General features: G+C 28.7%; 1 protein-coding gene across 2 annotated transcripts in view; it reads left to right on the top strand.

Moving 5' to 3' along the window:
• The first annotated feature begins 5,782 nt into the window (after positions 1–5,782).
• The window catches only part of LOC132904512 (putative aminopeptidase-2), a 75,349-nt gene continuing 55,836 nt past the window's right edge, over positions 5,783–25,295 (top strand). Inside the window, exons 1-12 of one of the 2 annotated variants that reach the window (XM_060955079.1) lie at positions 5,783–6,082; positions 9,538–9,656; positions 10,089–10,497; positions 10,794–10,949; positions 12,079–12,547; positions 13,869–14,104; positions 14,922–15,292; positions 18,209–18,489; positions 21,319–21,503; positions 22,167–22,334; positions 22,679–22,831; positions 23,561–24,184. In XM_060955079.1, the coding sequence (XP_060811062.1) occupies positions 9,572–9,656; positions 10,089–10,497; positions 10,794–10,949; positions 12,079–12,547; positions 13,869–14,104; positions 14,922–15,292; positions 18,209–18,489; positions 21,319–21,503; positions 22,167–22,334; positions 22,679–22,831; positions 23,561–24,184 (3,137 nt within the window). In that variant the 5' untranslated portion in view covers positions 5,783–6,082; positions 9,538–9,571. Of the gene's footprint in view, positions 6,083–7,902; positions 7,963–9,537; positions 9,657–10,088; positions 10,498–10,793; positions 10,950–12,078; positions 12,548–13,868; positions 14,105–14,921; positions 15,293–18,208; positions 18,490–21,318; positions 21,504–22,166; positions 22,335–22,678; positions 22,832–23,560; positions 24,185–25,295 lie in introns of those variants that run through there. The other variant, XM_060955077.1, reaches the window with a different exon arrangement.

Raw genomic sequence — 25,295 nt, 5'->3', positions numbered from 1 at the left:
TCTGGGCATGACTCTGGACAGAAGATTAACATGGAAACAACATATCTTAGATAAAACCAAACAACTCAAAACAAAATTTAAAAAATTCTACTGGCTCATCGGCCGACGTTCCAACTTAAACACGGAAAGTAAAATTACATTATACAAGGCCATATTAAAACCTGTTTGGATCTATGGAACTCGATCATGGGGAACAGCGAGCAACTCCAACATAGAAATTCTCCAACGATTCCAATCGAAAACCTTAAGATCTCTAATAGATGCACCTTGGTATGTCACCAACGAAACAATACATCACGACCTCAAGATACCCACAGTCAAAGAAGAAATATTCAAATTCAGCAATAGACACAGCACAAGAGTTAACAACCATCAAAACCCTCTAATTACTCAACTACTCGACACGTCGGAACAAATCCGCAGGCTAAAAAAACATTACACCTTAGACCTAAGCACTAGATTCAAGTAGAATCAAACATACTACAAACACTTATTAATCATGTCATAGCACCACGCCAGATAAATTTTCTTAAAATTCTCTACGAGAATTGATTGTAAATTAAACGCAAATACAAAAGGAAAAAATGTCATAATCTATCTCTTTACGACTTGTACGAGGTAAGTTGCTGTCCATGGGTCGTTCGATTTGAACATTCGTGTCCACTCCAATGCTTAGGCTGATCTACAATATTTGCGTTTGTGTAAAGAACTTTGCTCGTTCATAGCGATATTTTGACTAATTTGTAATTGTCAATAATTAGAAAACAAAGTCAAGAAAAAATTTTTATTCTTGACTTTCATCTTATTTTAACTTCAAAAATCACCCATTAAATATTTTTACGCCTGTATATTGTGTGTTATTACTACAAGTCGCTAAAATTCTGTCTGATCTACATTGCACTCATTTCATAATGTTGAAGCATAAATACACATCGAATTATAAAGTAATTGTAATCAATAAACGTTATTAATTTGCATTAAGATGGCTTCTGCATATATACAGGATGAACAACATAACCTGATCGCCTTGAATATCTGAGTGGTTTTGATGATAGTAATCATCATAGTGTGATAGCGAAATCATAACGAAATTACTCCAATGATCTGTAACATTGTAACCTTCATATGGACTTAAGCACGAAAAAGTTACAATTATTTGGCAGTAGATGCGACTAATGAAATACTATGATGGAGAGATTGTTACAAGAAAATTTATAATTCTTCGACAAGTCGTATAATAGCGTTCACGTACAGTAGAAAAGACTATAGCGGAGTATAGATATTTAGAGATTTAGTTATAAAATGTGTTTAACATTTAAACGCCTAGTTGCTTTAATTATATTTACAGACACACGTACACGCACACACGTTACACAACCAAACGTTACAACACAGGCAAACGTTAGATTTGGTAACGGTATGATTTGTTACAATATCGTTTGATGCTCCGTCAGTCGCAGTCACCATTTGTTAGTCACTACTTTCATTACAAAGGTTCTCTCTTAATATGCTGACAACACTTCTTGACAACGCTGACAACACTCCTTGAGAACGCTGACAACACGCACCCGATATCTCCCAGGCAATCCGTCCACGATACTACACTATACTACATATATTTCTATAATATTTTGAGTTTACGTGTTTACGTATACTCGAGAAATATTCAAGCTCAATTTTCTCGAAAACGAAACGTCATATGAAGAAATATTATTCTCTATTTTCTTCTCATTTTTCATAAATGTTCTTTTCTTGTCTGTACATATTTTTCGGTCGTACCATGTATATATATACGCAAAATTCATACTTTTCAAATTTCTACCATCAATACATACGTTGAATCGCGTCGTCGCGTCGCATCGCATCAGTTTAAATAAATATCACCACAGAAATCAACATAAGACAATAATTGATTGAAACGTCTGTAGTTTGATATGAACTATTTTGTAATTTTTCTACTAAATCAACACTTAAAAAAGTATGCTTAAACATATTATCTCTAATGCTCATATTGTATTGAGACTTTTTATCTACATGTAAGCGTTAATTAATTGTCATAAATATTTATCACGTTCTTTTTCCAACGTCAAGAGCATACATTTTAATCTAGTGATAAGCTAATAAAACGGCATGATAATACATTTGATTTCATTATTGTCGTAAGAATACACATTTTTTCTTGGTACAATTACGTTTATATAAATGACGCAATTTGAAACTTGATTTTATTAATGGTTCTGTCAGATAAAACTGAAATTTTATTGTCCATAATCGTCAGAGAATTGATAATGTGCATACATTTGATTATGAAACAATTATTTTAAATCTAAAGTGCTTTCAAAGCATATCATTTAACTACGCATTTTCAACATGACTATGCAAGAAATTTTATTTGGTATTAAACAGGAGATTAGTATTAATATCGATATAAAAGGAATAACGCAGTATTAATCTATCTCTTTCATCTTTATGCATTCAAAATTGAAAATATTTATTGCATTCAAATCTTTTAATATAAGAACATACTTTATGTAATGCATTTTAGAATGAAATTTCCAAACTAAGAATTTGAATTGTTTTCATCATCAATCTTTTAAATCTTTGTTTTTATTTTCTGGTACTACTTCATGAACATAATGGAAGTATAACAGTTTCGAATAGTTAGAAATAACATGGTTCAAAAGTTATGCCAAAATTCATAAGGGCGACAGCATCGACAAGTTGACCGGGAAGAAAAAAGTTCCAAACGAATTTGAGATACTACATACGATTATAAGTACTTACATATTCAGCAAATAACGGTAAATTAAATAAATAATTTTTAGTATTTACATACTTATAAATAATTTCAATTAAATGTTAAATCTGCACAACAAATATTTTGTATATCTGAAGATATTGAGCATATCTTGAAGATACGAAACTTCTAAAACAAACAAATATAGTATTAGAATCGGGGGGTGAACGGAATTGATTCGATTAAATACGACATTATGGTGTTATTATGTGGTATTGGTTTGTATGGACATCATGCAAAATGATGGTCTTATTATTAAATATTTGTTACTTTATTATTTATATATTACTCAAGTTAATGATTAACATGTTAGTTGCTTTACAGTGAATCTGCACCTGAACTAAATGAATACACACGGTGGCTCACGAATTGGTCGTCATGATATTTCAGCCACAATTTATCAGACTATAATTTAACAAAAAATTGTTTTTAATAAAATTTAATTAGTTTTCTATTGGTTGCAAATTTCGATATAAGAAATTTAAAAAAAATTACTAATTACTATAAATTAAATTATTAAAATATCCTTGGTGATTAAATCTTATAGAAAATATTTTTTTGTCAAATTGTCACAAATGCCTGAAATATCATAGCAACGGATTCGTGGACCACACTGTGTACGTAACTAATGTGCTTGGCTAAAATGAACCTTAAATAAACTAGAATAAATAAATCAAATATAGGTAGCTATTGTTTGGAACAAAGATACATTGTATATTGTATATCAAATATGTCGTACACAAATACTAAAAACAGACTATCATGTGTAATATACTCTTTCTTGACAAACTAATTCATTATTGAAATTCACATTATGTTTAATAAAAAATTTCTATTCATATATTCCATTCTTTATCTGTTTTTATCTGCTCTTTCTTTTATATTAATTAAAGACAAATTATGTTACATTTACATGTGCAAAGATCAAATCCAACTTAATAACATTGATTGAGTTTTATTACATTTTAATTCTGCGATTACAGAAATATCTAATTCAGGATCCATCTATTTTGCAGGTATTCTTTCAAATTACTTAATTTATATGAATTTAAGCAACTGGAAACTACGTTACCGGCATGAGCCTGTTACTTACTTGTTACGGTCAATGAGTGATGAGAATCGGTATGACAAACAGTTGAAATATTGTTTATGATTTATTAGAATATTAGTTCGCAAATAATTATTACAATCCAAATTTGGATTATTTCTACAGGATACGTATTGTACGGCTACATTGATGGATATCACTTATTAAAACCTTCATTTACAATTACGCTATATATGATATTGTTCCCTCGTAAACCCTGACTTGTGTAAACATTAATCTGATTAATTGAACGAGACGTTATAATTCAATAATGGTTAAGTATAAAGTAGAATTACGTCATTGTAATCAGTTACTCGATAAAAATTCGTCATGATAACATAAAAAAAAAAAATATTTTCCCTCATAATTTGCTGATAAGTCATTCCTCGCATTATAGTTAGAAATAATTTTTATTCTGATAACTGAGTTGTTCTTCGATTAGAAAGTTTTATAATCACGGAATTAAAAGTTTATAAAGATTATATATTTTATTTTATAAATCAGTAGAGGAACTTTCTGGAATAAGAGTTTATAATAGTAAGTTATAGAGATTGCATTGGAAGTTTTAGTTCTAGTCTTTTAATATTAGCTATCTTTGAACTAATAATTACAACAACTTTTGAAAGTCTTAGTTCTTTTCATATTTTAGAAAATATAGTCGGCAATTATTCAAACATACATTTATTGATTATAGACCAATAGTCACCTTTTTACACAAAGTTCTTCAATTTTAGTTACATATAGTCCTTACAAATACGTATAAATATGATACACGTATAGGTAATTTATTTTTAAGAAATGAAACGACGACAAAAATTGAGAAATCTTTAATTTTTAACTAATACGGTCTTTTAATGTCATACTAATACATAGTACTATAAATAAATTTTTATACACACTATAGTTGTAATGATCTTTTTATGTTATTAAAGTAGAAATACAATGAAAACTACTTTTCCTCTAAAACACACATTTATTACTGTAAAGACGTCAGATACAGCAAAGTCTAATTAATGGAACGATAGAGTTAAAGAGTAAAACTGAACTTAGAAACGCAATTCTTCATTTAAATTTCCTTTGGATAAATTTTTGCCCATGATATTAATTGATTTTGGTGCATGATTTCAGTTTTTCAGTAACGTTAAAAAATATTTCAAGTTTGAGTAAAATATAAAGAAATTCTTATTGGTACACATAATTTCTAGTTTCAATTTTTATGTGAAACACCTTCTTAAAACCACTTTAAATCCTTCTTGATTGTTAAAGCAATAATGTGATTGAAATATAAAAATTCGAGAATCGTAGTGTTAAGGATTAAATAATGGAATAAATGAAATAATGGATTAAATTATGTCCGAAAAATTGACGAGTTGTTAATTACATGTATATATAAGTTACATTGAAAGGAGCACACCTCATCGATTTTAATGGCCTTGTAATGAATACCATCATACCGAAAATGTAGTAGAATTTTTGTTTCACCGACAGTACTCCTATCAGAGCTACATCATTTGGTTAAACCACACTTTAAAGGACGCAAAATTATTGACTTTGAGACATACTCTTCTACGTACAATTATCGACAAGATAACTTATTTTCTTCGATTATCAGTTTAAAATTTATTTAGAAAACTACCACGTAGGAAAATCTTAGTTTAAAATGCCTTAAACAGGTTCATCTAACATCCTAATAGTAGATTGTGTAATAGGAAAAAGAATAGAACGTTTGAACAATCCTCAAAATATTTGTATCTCTGTTAGGTAAAGTCTATAAGATGATATCAAGACGAGGATATTATCGTAAAATAAAATAGCAATACCGACCATTGGTCAGGTCGTCGATAAGATAAGCAATGATGCTACATAACAAACGAGCACACGATTGGCCAAACAAAACAAGTTGATAACGCAAGAGAGAATAGAATGCAAAATAGCATAGAGCCGAAAGATTTGTAGAAATATCACGCTTCCTCTCGAATGTCGTATATTGATAGAAGCAACGTGTCGCGCATCGCGTCTGGTTGTAAACTGTTCTTTCTGTTTCGTTATAGCACCAAGTGACTTTCACTTTTCGAAACGGCCACTTCTCCTATTGTCATTGATAGTCTCTCCACGGGAAGAATATGACTATGAAGATTTACCTGTGTAAACGTTAGACAAAAGTAAAACATACAAATTCGCCGGGAAACAATATAATTGTAAGTTAACAATTTCTTTTTCCTAATTCACAGTGGCTCACTAACGTATATGAACAATTGCAGAGATATTTTATGCATATATAAAGGTGTGGAAACATATGATTTTTTTCGGTCATGGAAAAACTCATTGATGGTATTGTTGATAAGCAATAAGTTAATAATAGTAATATTGTAGAATTATAACTATTGCAATATATAGATAATAGAGAACTGCGAATTCAAATCTATCGCAAAATACAAATACACGAAACAGTTTTCTTTAAAATATAATACGTCGATTCCGTCGTCTACTCCAGTTGAAACGTTATTTAATTTCGTTGGATTGATTCTTTATGCGCGACGGAGTAGTCTAATGATGAAAACATTGAATGACCCACTTTATTACATGAGATTGGCCATGTTAAAAAAAAAAAAATAAATTCAATTTGAAGGTATCGGGGATTCTTGTCATTCTAATATTATCTCTTCATAATATATTTTCATTATCAGAAAATACTTTAAATAAATACTATCTATAGTGCAAATTTGAGATATTTTGTTTTATACTTTATTTTGTGAAAATAAACATATTTTATTTGCCGAAATTTTACTTCCTAAATAGTATTTTATTTGAACTGTAGAATAACGATTACTTAAAATTACTATTATCACATTCTCTTGTTTCCATAAAATAGATATAGATTCCATTAAATATTTCTATTATTTTCATTGCAAGTTGAATATATTTTGTAATTATTTGTGTATTTGTGAAGAAAATATACTGAATTTTATCAACTATATTTTATCGAGGTGGTCAGTTATGAATTTACTTCCATCTACTCCACCTATTTGTTATTAATTTTGTGAGTGGTACAATCAATATTGTCAAAACTGGCGGACAAGATGAAGAAAATAATTCCCAAAAAGGAAAAAGTGTCCCTGATCTACATCTACTTAACATCTACTTAAAATTGCAATATAACGTATACAGTTATTAATTAGTTCGATTAATAAATTTATACTGTACAAGATGTTTTCTGTATTCGTGAGAAAAATTCCACGATGAAAAAAAGATTCACTATAGAAATTTAATCTACGAATTCTGTAAAGTCGTTTTTATTAACTTAGGAATCTCGGCGTTACGGTTTCGATAAAAAATTACGTGACTCTTTAGACGAAGTACTATGTATCTGGAAACTTGAACTTGTTAATTTGACTTAGAAGAAATATGTATCGTTTTCTCATTGCATTAATTAACGATTAAGATAGAATATTTCGCAAGTACACAATTATGAATAAGTGTATTTGGATATAAAGTATGGTTCAAACAAATCGTCTTAATCTAATTTTTGCATTACAGTTAGTGAGTATCGATAAAAATATTGGTTAATATAAATTAGTATAAATGAAAAAGCAGTAATTGAAGACGAATGAAAATCACTTCTATGGAAACACTTAAGTTAAGTAATTTTTAAGTGTGTTTGTTCGATATTGATACTCTTTTTTTAATTAGTTCCTGTTAATCTGGAATTTATTTAGAAAAAGCATTAGATAGATTGTTAGATTGAAATCTTAGAGTCGGATATTTATTTCCAACACATTCTAGGAGTTTATATAGATTCTATGAAGTGTCAGCTATTTATTACAATTAAATATGGAACTTGATGTTGAAAATACATATAATACAAATATCAATGATTTGATTGGACTTTCTCAAGTGTCCAAATACTTAGCCATGGTAATATGTACTATCAATACGATAAAAAGCAGAAAATACTTCTGTTTTAAATAAATTTGTTATTTTATTCCTATTCTACGTAAAATATTTTATGATAGGATGACAACATGTACTCCCACTCAAAAATCTTGGAACAGTTATATTTGCTTGAAACTGAAGAACGGTAAATAATTACTTAACAATATAAAGGGTTTAAAAAGATTCGTGCAAAGCGTTATATTAAAAGAGTCGTATGATACCAGGTTCTGTAAATGTGTAAAAATGAACTCGTGAGTTCAAGATATCTCTATTACGAATACGAAGGTGTTAAGGTAATAAAATCTATCAGATTATTTGTCATCATTGTGCATATCTATTCTCTTTATCTTTATTATACATGATAATGTTACACTTACCTTTTTTTTTATGTAGATAAGCGCGAATAAATGTAATTTGTCCTGAAAATGAGAAATAATACTTTGAAATGACAAAATATCAATATTTTGTTATATATCATAGTTGTTGCTTAAAATTGTACATACATAATTTTAATAATATTAATTCATAACATATTGTCTTGATCAAAATAATTACGTTTGACTTCATTTATTACCTAAATTAATTGAAATATATTTAACCTAGAAAAATTTGAATATTTACCATGAGTAAACTCTAGCTTAATTAATCGAAGAAGATTGATTTTTAATCTCCTTAATCTAGCTAATAAATTCTACCATTATCTACCGTACACTAATCACTTTTTTTTTATTGAGAATAGAATTTCAGGATAGTTTTAATGTTAAAGAGTAGCCTAACATTTCCAGAAACTTACATCTTACATCGTACATACTAGAAAGTTTCATACTAAATATATTTATAGAATATTTATATTTACGTTAAAAGTTAAAATTTTAATAGACTTCAACAGACAATATAAACGTTCACAATAAAGCAGTAAATCTTTTCGATCTATTTGGTGTAATATGTTTCATCATATACATAAAATGAATTATTATAAAAATACCTTTTTTATTTCGTGAATGAACATTCCATAGAAATTAATAATATCTAATCACTAAAATGTTAAGATATTTATGTTTACATAATAAATGAATTAGACACTTTGTAAGTAATTCATCAAAGAAATTATGCAATAATTAGATAATAATGATAAGTACCTATATCACAGTTTATTCCGATAAAGTGTTTCTTATCGTATTCTAAAAGTTTCTTATTCTTAGCCAAAGTGTAAAGTTCAAGTTTCCTTTATTAGTGACTCTTAGATAAATTCACAGAAAAGCTTATAACTTTTTTTTCAAATCACACAGATATAATTATGAAAAAATGCAATTTGTATGTTTAAAAGACAACTGAGTTAACTTTGAAGTTTAAAAATGAATGCAAAATATGTAGAATTTACGTAGTTTATTTCGTGACCTATCTTCCTTCACAAGTTTATGAAATGATGTCACTTCTTCATTTATTACAATAATGATATTCAAACAAAGTAGAATTAATTTTTCTAATATATTATTTATGTGCTACGTTTTATTATTTTCGTGATAAATAAAAAATTTGATATTTATATATTTAACCGTCATTAATTGAGTACTTGTCACATTGATATTTAAATATGTATGTATAACTTCCAACTAATTATGAAATGTGTCATCTGTTTATTCTTATCTATTATGATAAATTGCTTTAAATCGATAATAAAATACACATGTATATCGACATGTTCTGATATTTGACATAGGTTTAATAAGAAGAGAGGATATTGTCACGTCATCATGAATTTATTCCGAGACCAATTTTCGATCGTAGTCTTTCTCCTACTCCTTGCTAGATATCAAGCAACAAACAACGTTGATAAAGGTAATTAAAATTTAAATAAATTATTTTGCAAAATTTGCACTTTATACAATTTGTTATAGATTTCTAATATTATTGTATGTGTTACTGATAAAAGTAAGTATTTCTTTTTATATTAAATTGTACAAAAATCCATTTTCTCATTGTAATAATTTGATTGTTATTATATTACATTTATATTTTACATTCAGACTATTGCAAGTATATTCTAACTTATAATTAAACATCAAGATTTACATATATTATATTATGTATTACCCTTACTACACTGTAATTACTAATTTAATTTTAAAATTATTTTGTTATATATGAATCAATAATTTACATGATTTACTGACTAAATACTTAACATTTTCACTATTTTCTCTATCTGTAATATTTTTTCTCAATTAACTATTAATGCTAATAGTATTAAAAATATTTTTTATTGTGTAGCAGCATATGCACAAGATGATACAAAGGAACCTACCGTTCTTGACTATCGACTGCCGAAAACGATCATACCTACGAACTACGAAATTATACTTATTCCGAAATTAGAAGATAATTTTGAATTCAAGGGAATTGTACATATTAGTGCATATTTACAAAAGTCTACGGACACTATAATACTTCACCATGGACGAATGCAGATAAATTTGGTGACCGTTACGGTTGATTTCGAGAAGGAAGAAATTACGAAAACCGCGTATAATAATCAAACGGAAAAATACGAAATTAAACTAAGCAAAGTCCTTAGTGCAGAAACAAACATTACGATCAATTTTGAATATGTCGGTGAACTTAGGGACGACATGATTGGATTTTACAAAAGCTCCTATGTCGATTCTAATGGAAAAATTAGGTAAGGTCCTATTGCGCTTCAAAATATATTAATTATCACATTAAAAATTATTATATAATAAAATAAATTATTATATAATTAGATTGAACGTAATCTATTATTTAGATTTCAAATATTTCCCTCCATTTACAAATTAGAAAAAAGTAACTTAAAGTTATAATAATATAGAATTCAGTTTAGATTCTACAAAAGCTATTTTTTGTGCGATATTACTTTCTGTATTAAAAATTTAACTTTCCGAAAAGAAGAATAACGAGAACTAGACATAGATCGAAACTGGCATTCAATGGTTTTAGGTGGCTCGCTTCCACACAATTCCAAACAACGCATGCAAGACATGCTTTTCCCTGCTTCGACGAACCAAGCTTCAAGGCAACATATATAGTCAGAATTTTGAGGCCTGCACAGTATTCTTGCTTGAGCAACATGCCGCTAAACAGAAGCATAGCAGCGTAAGTAACATTTGCAATGTTACAAAAAAGTATTAAATGTCATAAGATATTGTTCATTTACACTCCCATCTATAAATCATGAGATACACACTAAAGATAATCTTTAGAAAGAACATATTCAATATTCACTTAATTCACTTTTCCTTGTAATTCATAATTAATAATTGTAACATCAACTCATCTACTGTATTAAATATTTCGTTACCTGTAAATGATTGTGATTCGATTGAATTTTTCTAAACAAAAAAGGATAAAAGAGTAATAATTTTGTTTAGTTTTGAAGTTTGAGTTTAAAAATAAGTTTGTTTACTTTTATTTATTGCTGATCACAATAGATATATATCTAATACATAATAATGTAACATTATTAACTTACAATTCGTCATTTGAATAAATTCTTCTATTTTTCTTACTTCCTTACCTATATAACATGGTATCATATTTTATTAGAATACCGTTATAGTTTTCCTAACAATTGTCAATTCTAATCAACCATAATCTTTTCTACTGAAAAGTGAAAGACAATTCTGGTTTTAAAGGATTAACCCCTTAACAATTTATGAAAATAATCGAATATTTAATAAAACAATGTAATGAAATTACGAAGTCCGGTCACAAAAATGTATAACCTTTTTATGTTCTAAAATACTTCTATACATGATAAAAGATGTTTAAAAAAACATGTTAAAATTCACAAGTACCTTTCCTGATCACTCCGCTCGAATTCTGCTTAGGATAAACCGTTCGGTCTACTAGAATCTCAGTGAAGATAAACTATTAAGTACTATTAAGGGATTAAACGTATATTAACTGTAACGTGATATTAAAAATCTGAAATTGAAATTCTACTCCAATAATTAAATTGTATTTATTCGGAAAAAAATAGATGAATAAGTTTCATATTTAAAGTTATTATATCCAAATGTGAAGAGGTGCTTTACTGTAAATATTAATTAATTGTAAAATAGCACATTTTAAAAAGTGATTTGATTTTGATGAAGGTGGAGTTTCCTCCTTACTGTAGCAATTCCTTGAATTCCAAGACAATATGTGACAGTAAATGTATTTATAGAGGTGGATCCTAAGGAGTTAGTGCAATTTATTCACATAATACAATCGATGATTCCAGAAATGAAACATTTTGGGACGAATTCAAGCAAAGCATCCCTATGTCGACCTATTTGGTAGCTTTCGTTATTTCGGACTTCACCCCCGTAAAAGTAAACAATTTTAAAGTTTGGGCTAAACCAAACGCCGCTGATCAAACTAAATACGCTTTGAAGATTGGTATGCGGGGTCTTGAGTATCTCTCGAAGCGATTCAAGCAAAATTATCAAATTTCAAAAATGGACATGGTGGCTGTACCCGATTTTTCAGCCGGTGCAATGGAAAATTGGGGTCTTATTACTTATCGTGAATCCAAACTGTTATATGATGAAAACTCGACATCTGATGTCGCGAAACAAAGCATCGCCTCTGTGATTATTCACGAATTAACGCACATGTGGTTTGGAAATATGATTACACCGGAATGGTGGAGCTACCTGTGGTTGAGCGAAGCGTTTGCAAGATACTTTCAATACTTTGGCACAGCACAGGTAATTGTAATTTTTCATTAGTTAAATTAGTCTTGCAGTTAATTAAATACAATGACTCCGAAATTGATCAAATGTGTTCCCAATATGACTGTTCTTATAATAATTACTATAATTGAATCGTGACCCAAAATCGGGTCATGAAATAACGGGTACCTCAATAAGTTTATAAGTCAACAATCTTTCGGAATTCCGACTTGACCCAAAATTTGAATAAAGCTGTATTGGGCAAAATAACTATGTTCTTAATAGAATTTTTTAAATCTTTAAGTAATACAACTTCCTTACGATAAATATCAAATAGTCAAATGAACAAATTTTATTATACTGAGATTTAATTTAACATACGTGTAATCCAAAGCTTAAAGAAATTTTTTCAAAATTTAATTTAAATTGGAATAGAAAATATATCTATTTACTAGACTAATCACTATCTTTAATCGATATGTTGTTAGTCGTAAAGTAACAATGCATATTCAATAAAAATTTCGATTATAGTAAAATGTAATAATTTTATTTACAAACAATGTATATATATATATACATAATGATCAACAGAGTATTGACTGATTTCAATTGAACAACATAGAGTAATATATGCTAAATCATATTTTCAGCCATTTAAAAGAAAGCAATTTTAAAATTTAAAATAGACTATCAATGAATCCCATTTAAACAGACATCTCTAATTTCTACTTGATCTTTGTATTAAACATTTCAAAAATATCAATTAATGACCAGAAAGATCACAACATTAAGTAACTCTTTGATTTTTCACAAAACTATTTTTCAAAAACCTGGATCTATAAACCTAACAGCTTGTTCCTTGTTTTATGTCATGTTAAAGTACATACTTCTTTTTAATATCAATATTAGAGAAGCAACAAGCCGTACCTTATTGTGTACTTTTCGTGAAACTTTCAATTCCCTAAAATTTTGTATCGAAATTAATTAAAGGTTTAGGTTTTGCGTGTTTGTCAGAATAAGTTTTGAAAATGTTTTGTGCAACTCAGTTCTCTTCCATATTTTCGATTTTAATCATGCTACAATATTTAATAAAAATAAGAATTTTTTGCTAAAGATTTGTTCAAATGGGAATGTTCATAGATAGATATAGTGAGCAGTATGATCAAAAAGTTTTAAGAATCTAACGGTCGTAGTATCTTTAAACCGTTATACCATTATATCTCATATTTAACTTGTATTATGAAAAATATAGATGAAGCTTTTTTTCTCATTTTCTAGTTGTTAAATCCTTTCATTATTCAGCAACTTGCTGACTATCCTATACTATTTGTGATATTAGGAATAACCCATTTTGTAGATCGAGAAATCATGGAACATGGAAGATCAGTTCCTCGTGGAACAACATCAAACAGCTCTTGCAGCTGATGCTATCGAGTCTTCTCAACCAATGACGCGGAACGTCACAAATTCATCGCAAATTAGCGGAGTGGGAGACACTATTACTTACAATAAAGGAGCCAGTATCCTACGAATGATGAATCTCGTTTTCGGATCCGATGTATTTGATGCTACGCTACAAAATTACCTGAACAAGTAATGAGCAATTTAATTATAGCAAACATGGTAAACTATAGAAGATACTGATAAAATTAATTAATTAAACTTAATTAATTAAAAATTAATTAGATTTAATTAATTAAAATTATAAATAGTTGCATAAAAGTATTAAATAATTATAACTTCGTTATCAATGAAACACGAAGTTTTTAAACGATAAGAGATAATCACAAGCAATAATGTTTCATTATGTCATTAAGTTCAAGGTTGTATCTTTTATTATTTCCCAAATTAATTATACAATTTCAGCGAAGAAACTTTAAGATATATTCGTTTTTATAACATAACATTTTTTCAGAAATGTTCATCGATATTTCCTTTGCCTTTTTTTTTTTTTAACGAATGTCAAGCAATTACAGTTATAGTAGATATTAAGATACATTCATAACGTAATATATTTCAACATATTTCAAACAATTTACAATTGCAATAATATATATAAGATCAAATAATAAAATTTAACAGTTGCAAGTGTAATTAAAAAGAAATACGAAATGTTGAATATTTCATTTAAATAATTTATAGTTAATTAATTAAATTTCTTTTACTCGTCATGCTCTCATATCTATTATTAGTTAAAATGTTTTTCGATGTAAAGTGAAAAATCTATTTTGTTAGTAACTTTTGTAGACTGCTGTAAATATGTAGAATGTATTTTAAATAGAACATCCTATATGTTCAAAATGATAAATTCGGAAATATAGTTTCAGAAATCTCACGTTAAAATAATATTATCAGTTTTTCTATAAATACGAACGTGTAATCTAAGTACAATGATTTGTATTCGTTCTAGTAATGCAGAAAAAAAAGTGGCGAGACCACAAAATCTCTGGTCGGAACTTCAAGCTGAAATCAATCGTAAGAACATACAACTTGGCACTTCTGTCGAAGAAATTATGTCCACGTGGACAGAACAAGCCGGATTTCCGGTACTAAAGGTCTTCATTGAAAATGGTCAGGCTACTTTGCAGCAAGAACGTTTCCTGTTGAGGAATATGAAATCCACACCTATCAACGTGAAATGGTGGATACCCATTACGTGGACTACTCAAGAAAAAATGAATTTCAATCAAGTAAATGTGATGTATTGGTTGACACATGAACGCGAAACAATTAAACTTAATAAATCTTCAGGATGGGTGATATTCAATGTTCAATCAGCTGGTGAGTATTGTTTATTTAAATTTATATTTTATGTTTTACTAATCCTGCTTCCGATTTCTTTGTTCTAATCAAGATACTTCTTTATTTAAAAAATATATTAACAACTTGTACCTTTTTCATTAGTTTCTTGCAAAATACTATGTAACTCTGCTTACGTAGGCTATAAACTAAACTACAAAACTTGTGTATAGATCGTGCAGACCTTTTAATTATAATTTCCTTATAAAATGGGTAATACATCATATTTTATTTTACATAATTAATTATATTTTAATGTAAATAGTTCTCCTCATGTTTACATATCAGGGATATTATAACAAAGAAAAAAAAAAACATAATAGATACTTTCCAGGATTTTCGTTTAAAATGTCTTCAATATGCATTCATGTATATATCTACCTATTTATAATAAACTTGTTCATTATTAAATAAATATAAAATATAACAGGATATCATATACGTATATTTCCAATAACATAACTAAAATTATAATTCATTAAAAAGTCTCAAATGCACTTAGTTCGATAAAACATGATAATCTACGTAATTTAAATAATATGACTGAAGAAATTCAAAGTATAAAACTGATAATATATAATTAGTTCAATAATATATAGTACAAATTATATTTACTTCCTTTATCGAAAAGATATTTCGTTTGCAAAGACTTAAACGATACAAAAGGAACGAACAATACTAACATTTTTAAGTAGTATTCAACAAACTACTTTATAAAAATTACTTTTCCGCTTCATTTATTTTGCACTTTCTGTGATTGTTTCCTTCTTTGTTTTGTTCATCTGGCGTATTGTAGTAACATCATTCAAATAGAAAGTATTATAGGATTATTACGATGCGTTGATAAAATTAAACTTAATTTTATAGAAATATTTGACGTGAGATTGTTATCATGATATCTTATTTTCACACATATGTACGTAAGATATGATTCAAGAGTTAGTGATAAAGAAAGTTGTTTTAACGAAATTATGAAATATATCTAAAATTTTATAAAAATAGAAATCTTCAGAGATTTGTTTTTGGTAGGTAACATATATTGTGTTTTATTTATATAGTGATGTTACAAAAATCATAAAATGGAAAACTATACATTTCTGCAATTAATTTGCAAAATAAGGGTTCGAGGAGTTTATTTTTAAATATTATTCTTTGTGCTGTTTATTATTATTAACGCAGATATAAATACATAAAAATATATATATAAAGAAATTTCTTTGCTTAAAGATATTGATAATTAGCCAATCTGTGTTCCCTTGTACAATATAGTTTATTAGCTAATCATATTATATGCTTTTATTTCACAATGTTGCAATTTTTTATCAAATGGAATAATCAAATTACAAATTGAAATATTTATTTGTAAAAGTTAGTTTCTTTTATCAACAACTTCGATACTGTTGTAGAAAAGAATAGTGAAATTGTAGAGACGTTCCGTTATCTCCGATTTCTATAATATTTGAATATGTCGTAAAACTCAACATTTTATACAGCTTTTTCTAGCTAATTCACAAAAAATTATCGGTATCACTACAGTGAATTCTGTCGATATTTGTGAATACGTGGTAACGTATGGCTCTGTTTAGTTGTCAGAGGTCGGATAGAATGACTTAGTCGGAACCCTATCATTTATCTTCGATTTATATAGACAAAACCAAGGTGGGGTGAGTTTGAATAAAGCTCAGTGCACAATTGCATATGCGAAACATATGCGAAACATAAAAAATGTCTATTATAATCCAATTACGAACGAATATTGTTAACGTATTGGGCTTAGGTTTACAAATTAACTTGAAAAAATGGTAGGAGATTGAATAATTGATATTATCTTATGAAAGGAATAACCGTTACTATCTTATGTAAGCGTTGCGGCCGTGTCGAATTGAAATAGCTCAACCTAAACCGAAACCCAATACATTGATAATATCCATTTTTATTGAATTACGAATAGACATTTCTCACAGTCTCGCACATGTAGTTGTACACGGAGCTTTACCCAAGCTCGCCCATATGCAAAAAATAAGAGCTAGATTTCGGTTGGATCATTATATCCGTCCGCCGCTAGGCTGCCGCCAACCAATACTTCACGTACACTGGCATGAAAGCGCAATTGTAAGATAAAATTCACTGTATTCACTGTATTCTACCGATAGTTTTTGCGAATACCTCGGGAACTATGATTGTTCAAAATTATGCCTCTGATAATATATTTAAAAATTATCGGATCCGGAGAGGATATAGTTTTTCTATAGTTTCATTTTCATTTTTTTCATTTTTCATTTTCATTATTATCTCATATAACTCTATAGTATATATTTTATTTTATTTTATATATCATGAACATATTTTATATTCATTTATCATTTACATTCAGTGTTAGAAACTACATCGTAAACTATACTTCGAAAACTACACTTCATGGAAGTATTTGAACAATTAGAAAACACATAAAAATAAATAGAAATATCTAGAAATTACGAGATATTTATTGTAGATGGTACCGCTAAATATCGGGGTTTACTAATACTAAAAGTAAGTGATTGGCTGTTTTAATACCTTTGCGATATTTCTGTAATATATACTTGTATTATATTTAATACAATTTAATATCCTATAATTTTTATATATAGTTTTAAATTCGTTTCAAACTTTACTAATACAATCATGGTACTCGATTCTGAAAACAATATTCGTGAAATTTCCAAAATTCGTATAACATACATAATTCATTAATGGTATCTATAAGTGTTCAAATACTTTCATAGTGCTTGTAAGATAATTAAATAAGAATGTATTAAGTATGAATGTACGAACATTGTTAAGATCAATAAGATCATTGATATGGTACATACAAAATGTATAGAATCATTATTTCGCAATTCAAAATTATTTTTTCAGGTTTCTATCGCGTAAATTATGACAATGCTTCCTGGTATCGCATTATCGATGTTTTAAATAGTAAAAACTATCAGGACATACATGTCCTTAACAGAGCCGCTCTGGTTGACGATTTGTTGAATTTAGCAAGAGCTGGTTTGCTTGATTACCGAACTACTTTGGATGGTTTGCAATATATTACACGAGAAAGGAATTACTTGCCATTCAAGGCTGCATTCTCTGGGATCACGTATCTTGATCAACGATTATCTGGAGATAATGAATATTATAAACATTTCAAGGTTTGTTAACATACCGTATAGTTATTCTATATTTTTAAACGTATTCACGGTATACTTAAAATATAAATAGGAATGTTTCATGCCTGATGCGTTCTTAAGTGGATAACAATCTTTAAAATAATCTAAATAATGTCTCCATAGTAAATATGTACTATGGTAATTATTTAGAAAGCTGCTGGTATCTTCGACTTCGATGATTTTTTAATATGTTGTTAAAAACAACTTTTCCTTTGCGTATTACCGCCAAATTCTTCTAATTTTCAAAAATATTTGCAAAAAGCTGTCAGGATCGCTACAGTGAATTCTACTCATGTATGTGTATCTGTGACACATTTCACAAGCAGAGCCGACGCGTTTGACGTTTCGCACGCTTTTGTCGCCGCTTCGTACTCCGCTTGGTGATTTGTTCATATGCATCAGCCATTGATTTCTTTATCTTTGTACCATACTTTACAATTTTAAAAGCTTTTCCACTTGCGACTAGTCGCGCACGATTTGCTAAATATTGCGGCTGATTACGAGTCGCGCACGACGCCGAACAAAAATCAATTTGATTCTTTTTAATATAATCATACATATGGGAAATGATATAGCGCTAGTAGGTTTTGTAAAGATATAGGAAGGATTCGGAAATACAAATAATTCACTTTATTTTACACACTACAGTTATACACATATCTTATACTCTGAAGACCTCGTAAACCTACTCGCACGCACGCTTGTTGTCAACCGACTCTTCCAGATGCTTCTAAACGACTGCCAATCGTCCTTTGTCTCAACTAAGGCCTGGACGCTCTCTGACGCTTACACATATATTCACATGTACAGTGTAACTGTATCACCTTCCTAACAGGTTTGGTAACAGTATGATTGTTACAATATCGTTTGATGCTCCGTTAATCTATGTTTACGCATTCACTATCCGTTACTAATTACTCTCGTTACAATGGTTCTCTTTTAAATACATTGACCACACTCGACAACGCTGACAACACTCCCAGACAATCCGTCCACGATACTGCACTGTACTACATTTCTACATACATTTTTAAACACATTAATCAATAAGTCATTACATGACTTATAAAAAGGCTAGTAACCTATTTATGTCGAGAAACTATTAGTACTGATCAAGAAAATTTTGGGGAAAGCTGAGAAACATAAATAAAGTAATTAAATTTTAGATTTTTATCAAACATTAACAGCCACATATGTGTGTACTATCATGAAATGAAATCAGAAATAAAACGTCTCATCATTATAATATTAATTATTTATATTAAAGGTATCATGAATTATAATGTTATGTATTATTATAGAACAATTGTTACACAGGGTCTTCGACTAGAGACTTAAAAAATTTAAGGGCTAATCCTTGAAGATAAAATGAAATAAAAATCAAGAATAAAAAATTCCTTTCGGCTTTGTTTTTTAGTTGTTGATATTTAAAATTTAGCCCCGTGTGATTTTTTTGTGGATACCCGCGGGTGGGACAATTGTGGTGCGTGTGTGAAATTTGTATAAAAATTGTTTAGATATATTGTTATTAGTTAATTAACTATGGAGGCAAAGGATTAGAATAAACATTAATCCTCTCTACTGGAAAATCCCATGAGACGGTTTTCGATATGCTGTTATGGATTTTAATGAGTAGGCAGGAATAACGTTTAATCAACGATTTTTCATACAAGACGTCGCTTAGAATGGTTTACGTTTTCAAATGTCATAATCTTCTTTTCCGCGACTTGTGCGAGGTAAGCTGCTCCTTATGCATCGTTCGATTTGAGGATTCCTGTGCACCACGCTGTATAGGCTGACCTACCTGATTGAGTTCATGTAAGGAGGTTTACTCGCGCACAGGGATATCTGGGCTAATTTTTAATTGCCAATAATTAGAAAACAAAGCCGGAAACACAATTTTTTTATTCCTGACATTTATCTTGTTTTAACTTCAGGAATCATCCTTTAAACTTTTTTACACTTGTAGCCGAACACCATGCATATGTAAGAAAAAAATTTATATAGGGAAAAGTTATTCAAAATATCGACTTCTGCAACATATCCAAAAATCATTAAAATCGGAGGGTAATTAAAATTTTAACCCGGTATTTGTTATAATATTCGATTGTTTGGAAAATTCGTAGTTAAATTTTTAAAAAATTCGAAAATAATGTACGTTTATACATAGAATTAGTATTCTTTTCCTGATTCTTGCCAATGACATTTTACTATAAATTGAGTTTGCTATATATCATAATCGAGTTTTCAAAACTCTTCTGTTTCCACTATTAGTGATGAATCAATCTAAGTAGTTGTTATAGGTTTTTAATGGTAGTTTTGTGGCATTATACAATTTTGTAAAAATCAAAATAGATAACATGCGGACCATGTTTTATTCGGTGGATAAGATAAATGGGACAGAAATGGCAGAACATCTCATTTAACCACTACTTTTTATTTCAACATTGTTTTGTTGAAACAAGTTACCCGTTTTATTATAATTTGCATTGTAATTTCTAGATGTCTCTCCTAGATTACTGTATTTATTTATATAATTCAACTACATATAGCTCCTATTTGTTCAAATTTTATGTTTTTTCATATGATAGATATTCATAATAAATAATTCCCACCCATTTTAGAAAAATATAAAATAAAATTCGTCAGAAACAACAAGAACTTTTCGAACAACTCAATAGATGAAATAAAGTTTTATTTACAATTAGATTGAAAAAAATTTTAAATCGTAATGGAAATATTCAGACGTCCTGCGTAACTCATGCCGATTTTCCAATTATAATCTCTGCAATTAATTGGTAATTTTTATAGGAATTTGTTCTCGTCCTCATCAAAGATGTATACAAAGATATTGGGTATGTGGACCGTCCAAGTGACGATAGATTAACAGTATTATTGAGAGGTGAATTGAACAAGTGGGCTTGCAACTATGGTCACAAAACCTGCGTGCAGACATTCACTAGAATGTTCCAACAATGGAAAAAATATAACATAACGTAAGGGAATTAAAATGTTTGTCGATATTATTTAAGCCTGGAACAAATTTAATAAGCGATCTCAAAACAGGTATTTTCGTACAACACGGTATTATATGAATTTGTGTTATATACACGGAATTACTGATATAAAATGTAGAATTATACTATCATGAGAAAAATAAATCGGTTTTGTACTTTCAAATTATTTTGTGTACTCATCTGTTTTCGTTTTCTTTGTAACTAAATGGATCAATAATACATCAACTTGCACTCAGTCACTTATTTTTAATAATCAATAATTAAAAGTATAAATAAATCAATGTATAATAATACTATATATAATTGTTTCTACAATAATATTGAGATAAATACAGTTTAATACACTCATTTTTAACTATAGATCACTCATATCTGAATCTGAATTCCTATCTTATTGTTGCAATCTAACAGAAAATTGTAAAACCTCCAACATTGTATTTCAATTCTAAAACATATTAACAGTCATATATATTCTTAAACAGAATAGTTATACTAAATTAGTAATTAAGAAATAGAATTACCAACTAACTCGAGATTACAATATTTTACTTGTGGCAAATATTTTATTTGTGAAATAACAAAAATGTATATAATTGTGGTGGTAAATTAATAATCAATTTCGCCTATTACTATATTTTTTAGGATTAAACCCAACCAGCGACCTGTCGCATATTGCATGGGCGTGAAATATGGAACGAAAGAAGACTGGGAATTCTTATGGAATAAATATAATAATTCAAACTCCGCAACTGAACAAATGGTTATACTAGAGGCACTCGGTTGTACCGAGGACGCTGTTCTCTTAGAGAAGTCAGAATCCTATTCTTGCTTTTATTATTAGACAGCCAATGTTTATGCAAATTGATATTATGGATATCATTAAATAAGTGATATCAAATAAGAACCTAAATAGAAACTTGTTTTGTCTCCTAAATATTGTAACGTATGCTTTAGTTCGGATATTATGCATATGTACATGCATTTACATACAATGATATTATACATGTATATATATGCCCATACAAAAATATAATCCGCATATATAGCATTTTGACATCTTTAAACATCAGAAATGCATAAACATTCGTAGTTTGTTTATTAAACATAGAGATATATCGTTTAGGTTTCACGATTTTGTTATATTACTTTTACAGATACCTGTTATACGCGCTAAAGAATTTTGAAGAAAGTAGAATTCGAATGCAAGACAATTCTGCCGTATTCTCCGCAGTTCACAGTTCCAGTATTTTTGGCGCAGAGTTTGTGCTGAATTTCGTCTCGAAACATTCCACTGAAATGATCAAATTGTATGTTCCAAGCTTAACAAAAAAATGTATCGTTTCATTTCTTCTATTAGTGCTACTTACTTGTTGTTGTAGTAAATACTGATATAATATAATTTAATTCTACACTTTACTTCTTTGGAAAAGTCGTAGCGTTTCCAGAATTGCTAAAAATATGCTAACTTGGGAGAAATATTTCTAGGATATTACAATAAATGTAGCAATTAGTGAGACAAATTTAAGACTAATTAGTCGAAAAGGCGTTTCTTAATAAGACATCATTAAACTATAATTGAACAATACCTTAAAAATATTGGATCTCATCTCCAGCTAAAATGTTCAACTTCAACAGTTGTTCAACTTTATCAAATTTATCATTTATTCTTTCCACATTTTTTTTTAATGTCAAGAATTAAAATAATGAAGAGTACTGCAAAACTATTTGAATTAATCAATTACCAAAACGAACGAAAAGTTCTTTAGCAATATAAAATTTAAGTAACAGTATTATAATTTTATTAATTTTATTAAACTCAAAGTTTTTTGAACACAAAAAATTCTAATTCTACTACCTTTAAGTCTTTCTTCATTATTTTATGAATTTTTTAAATATGTTATCTTTAAATTTATCTTAAACTGCGCTGCGAATTCTCCAAACAAGTACTTTTTAAAATAATTTTTCTTAAATTTCACCATGAATTTTTTAGTAGTCCAATAAATATTAATATTAATATAATAAAACACCTGTTTCAGTTATAACGGAACAAAGACAATTTCAAGTATCTTGTCATCAGCCTCGAAACGTTTCTCCACTCAAGAATTAGTGGATAAATTTGAAAATATGATCAAGCAACACCAAGTTGAATTCGAGAATATCTTAGATTCGTTGAACAATTCATTAGAACTAACAAAATACGAATTGTCGTGGTTGAAAAAGTACACTAGACCAATTATGTCATGGATAATTGATTTCAATGACAAGCACCGCGAAGATACGGATTATTATCGTCTACCCACGAGCATTACTCCTAACTCTTATTCCATCTGGATAACCACTGATTTAAGCGAACTCGACAATTTTACATTCAAAGGATCAGTGAAGATTAAAGCAACCGTTACGAACAAAACGAAGAATATCACTTTACATTCGGCAGGCTTAATCCATGAAAAGATGTCCGTGGTCGTAGACAGTCAGAATGTGACTATTGTAAAACCTGTTGTTTACGAAAAGTATGATTTCCTAGTACTCGAGTTGGAAAAAGAATTGCAAGTTGGACAAAAATTAGTTATTACGATAGATTATAAGGGATATTTAAATGAGAAAGAGATGCGTGGATTTTATAGAAGTTCGTACATTAATGAAGATGGTCAAACAAGGTAACGAATTTATTCACACTACTATCGATAAATATTTAGACACTTGGTGCAATTTGATCGAAAAATTTATATTTTTGTTATACTGTGAAGGTTATAATGAAATAATTCTAAAACAAGAAACACAACTCTATTCTATTTACAAAAAGTATTGCAATATACTCCTATTTTAATAAACAATTAAGTGTTTTTATCAAATACTGCAAATACTTATGTTTTATAATATTATTATAGTACATTAGAAATATATATTGAGGTTACTCCTAATATTGAACAGACGTAATTTTTGCATACTCGAAGTCATTCAAATCGACTATCTACGTAGGACCAATTTTCATCCAACCTAAGTGTTGTTTTATTTATACTAGTTGAGATTTTTTTCAACAGCCTCTACTAGTTATTTAACATAAAATCAGTGCTCAATCTTAGATTAAAGAGTTTTACTTGAAATATATTTTTATACCAACTTTGCTGACTTCTCCAAAACTGTATGACCAATGGGGATGTGTCTTTTTGCATTCCGTAGGGCATGTTCTTCCGACATGATCCAGCGACAACATTCTTTTTTGCATTTGTCAAACTATTTTTTTGCAAAAATCCAATTTTTATATATATTCATTGATTACTCAGGATTGCCCGTTCACAAAATTTCTTCAATTTGTTCATTGTGAACTATTGTTATTGCAAAGAATTTGGTGTTCACCAATTTCATCTACGTATATTCAGTGATGGCTCTACAATTGTTGAACTAATATCAAGATGAGTCCAAAGAAGCAATCTGGGCAAACATTTCAAATTGCGTTTTTCAATATAGGCTTCATTCGATTCGTGTTTCCGTCGCAGGAACTATTATTCTGCGGATTTGTTTTTGGGCATAAGTCAATTTTTATTAAGAAATAATATGTAACGCACTATTGAATTATAGAAATATCCTTTTCTATCATTGTTCAAAGTATATCGGTGACGGAGTACAGTTGTTTTATTCCTTATTCGCATGCGGAGCTGAACAGTTTTTTATTCATCGATAAGAATTAAGAATAGAAATAAATAATAAATAGATAGAAATGAATTAACGTCTTATTAATGACAATGCCCTGTAGTATTGATAATAAAT

Source organism: Bombus pascuorum, chromosome 2 (assembly GCF_905332965.1).
Source record: "Bombus pascuorum chromosome 2, iyBomPasc1.1, whole genome shotgun sequence".
NCBI classification, from domain to species: domain Eukaryota; kingdom Metazoa; phylum Arthropoda; class Insecta; order Hymenoptera; family Apidae; genus Bombus; species Bombus pascuorum.
The sequence above is the reverse complement of the archived record's forward strand: the minus strand, read 5'-3'. Positions and strand labels throughout refer to the sequence as shown.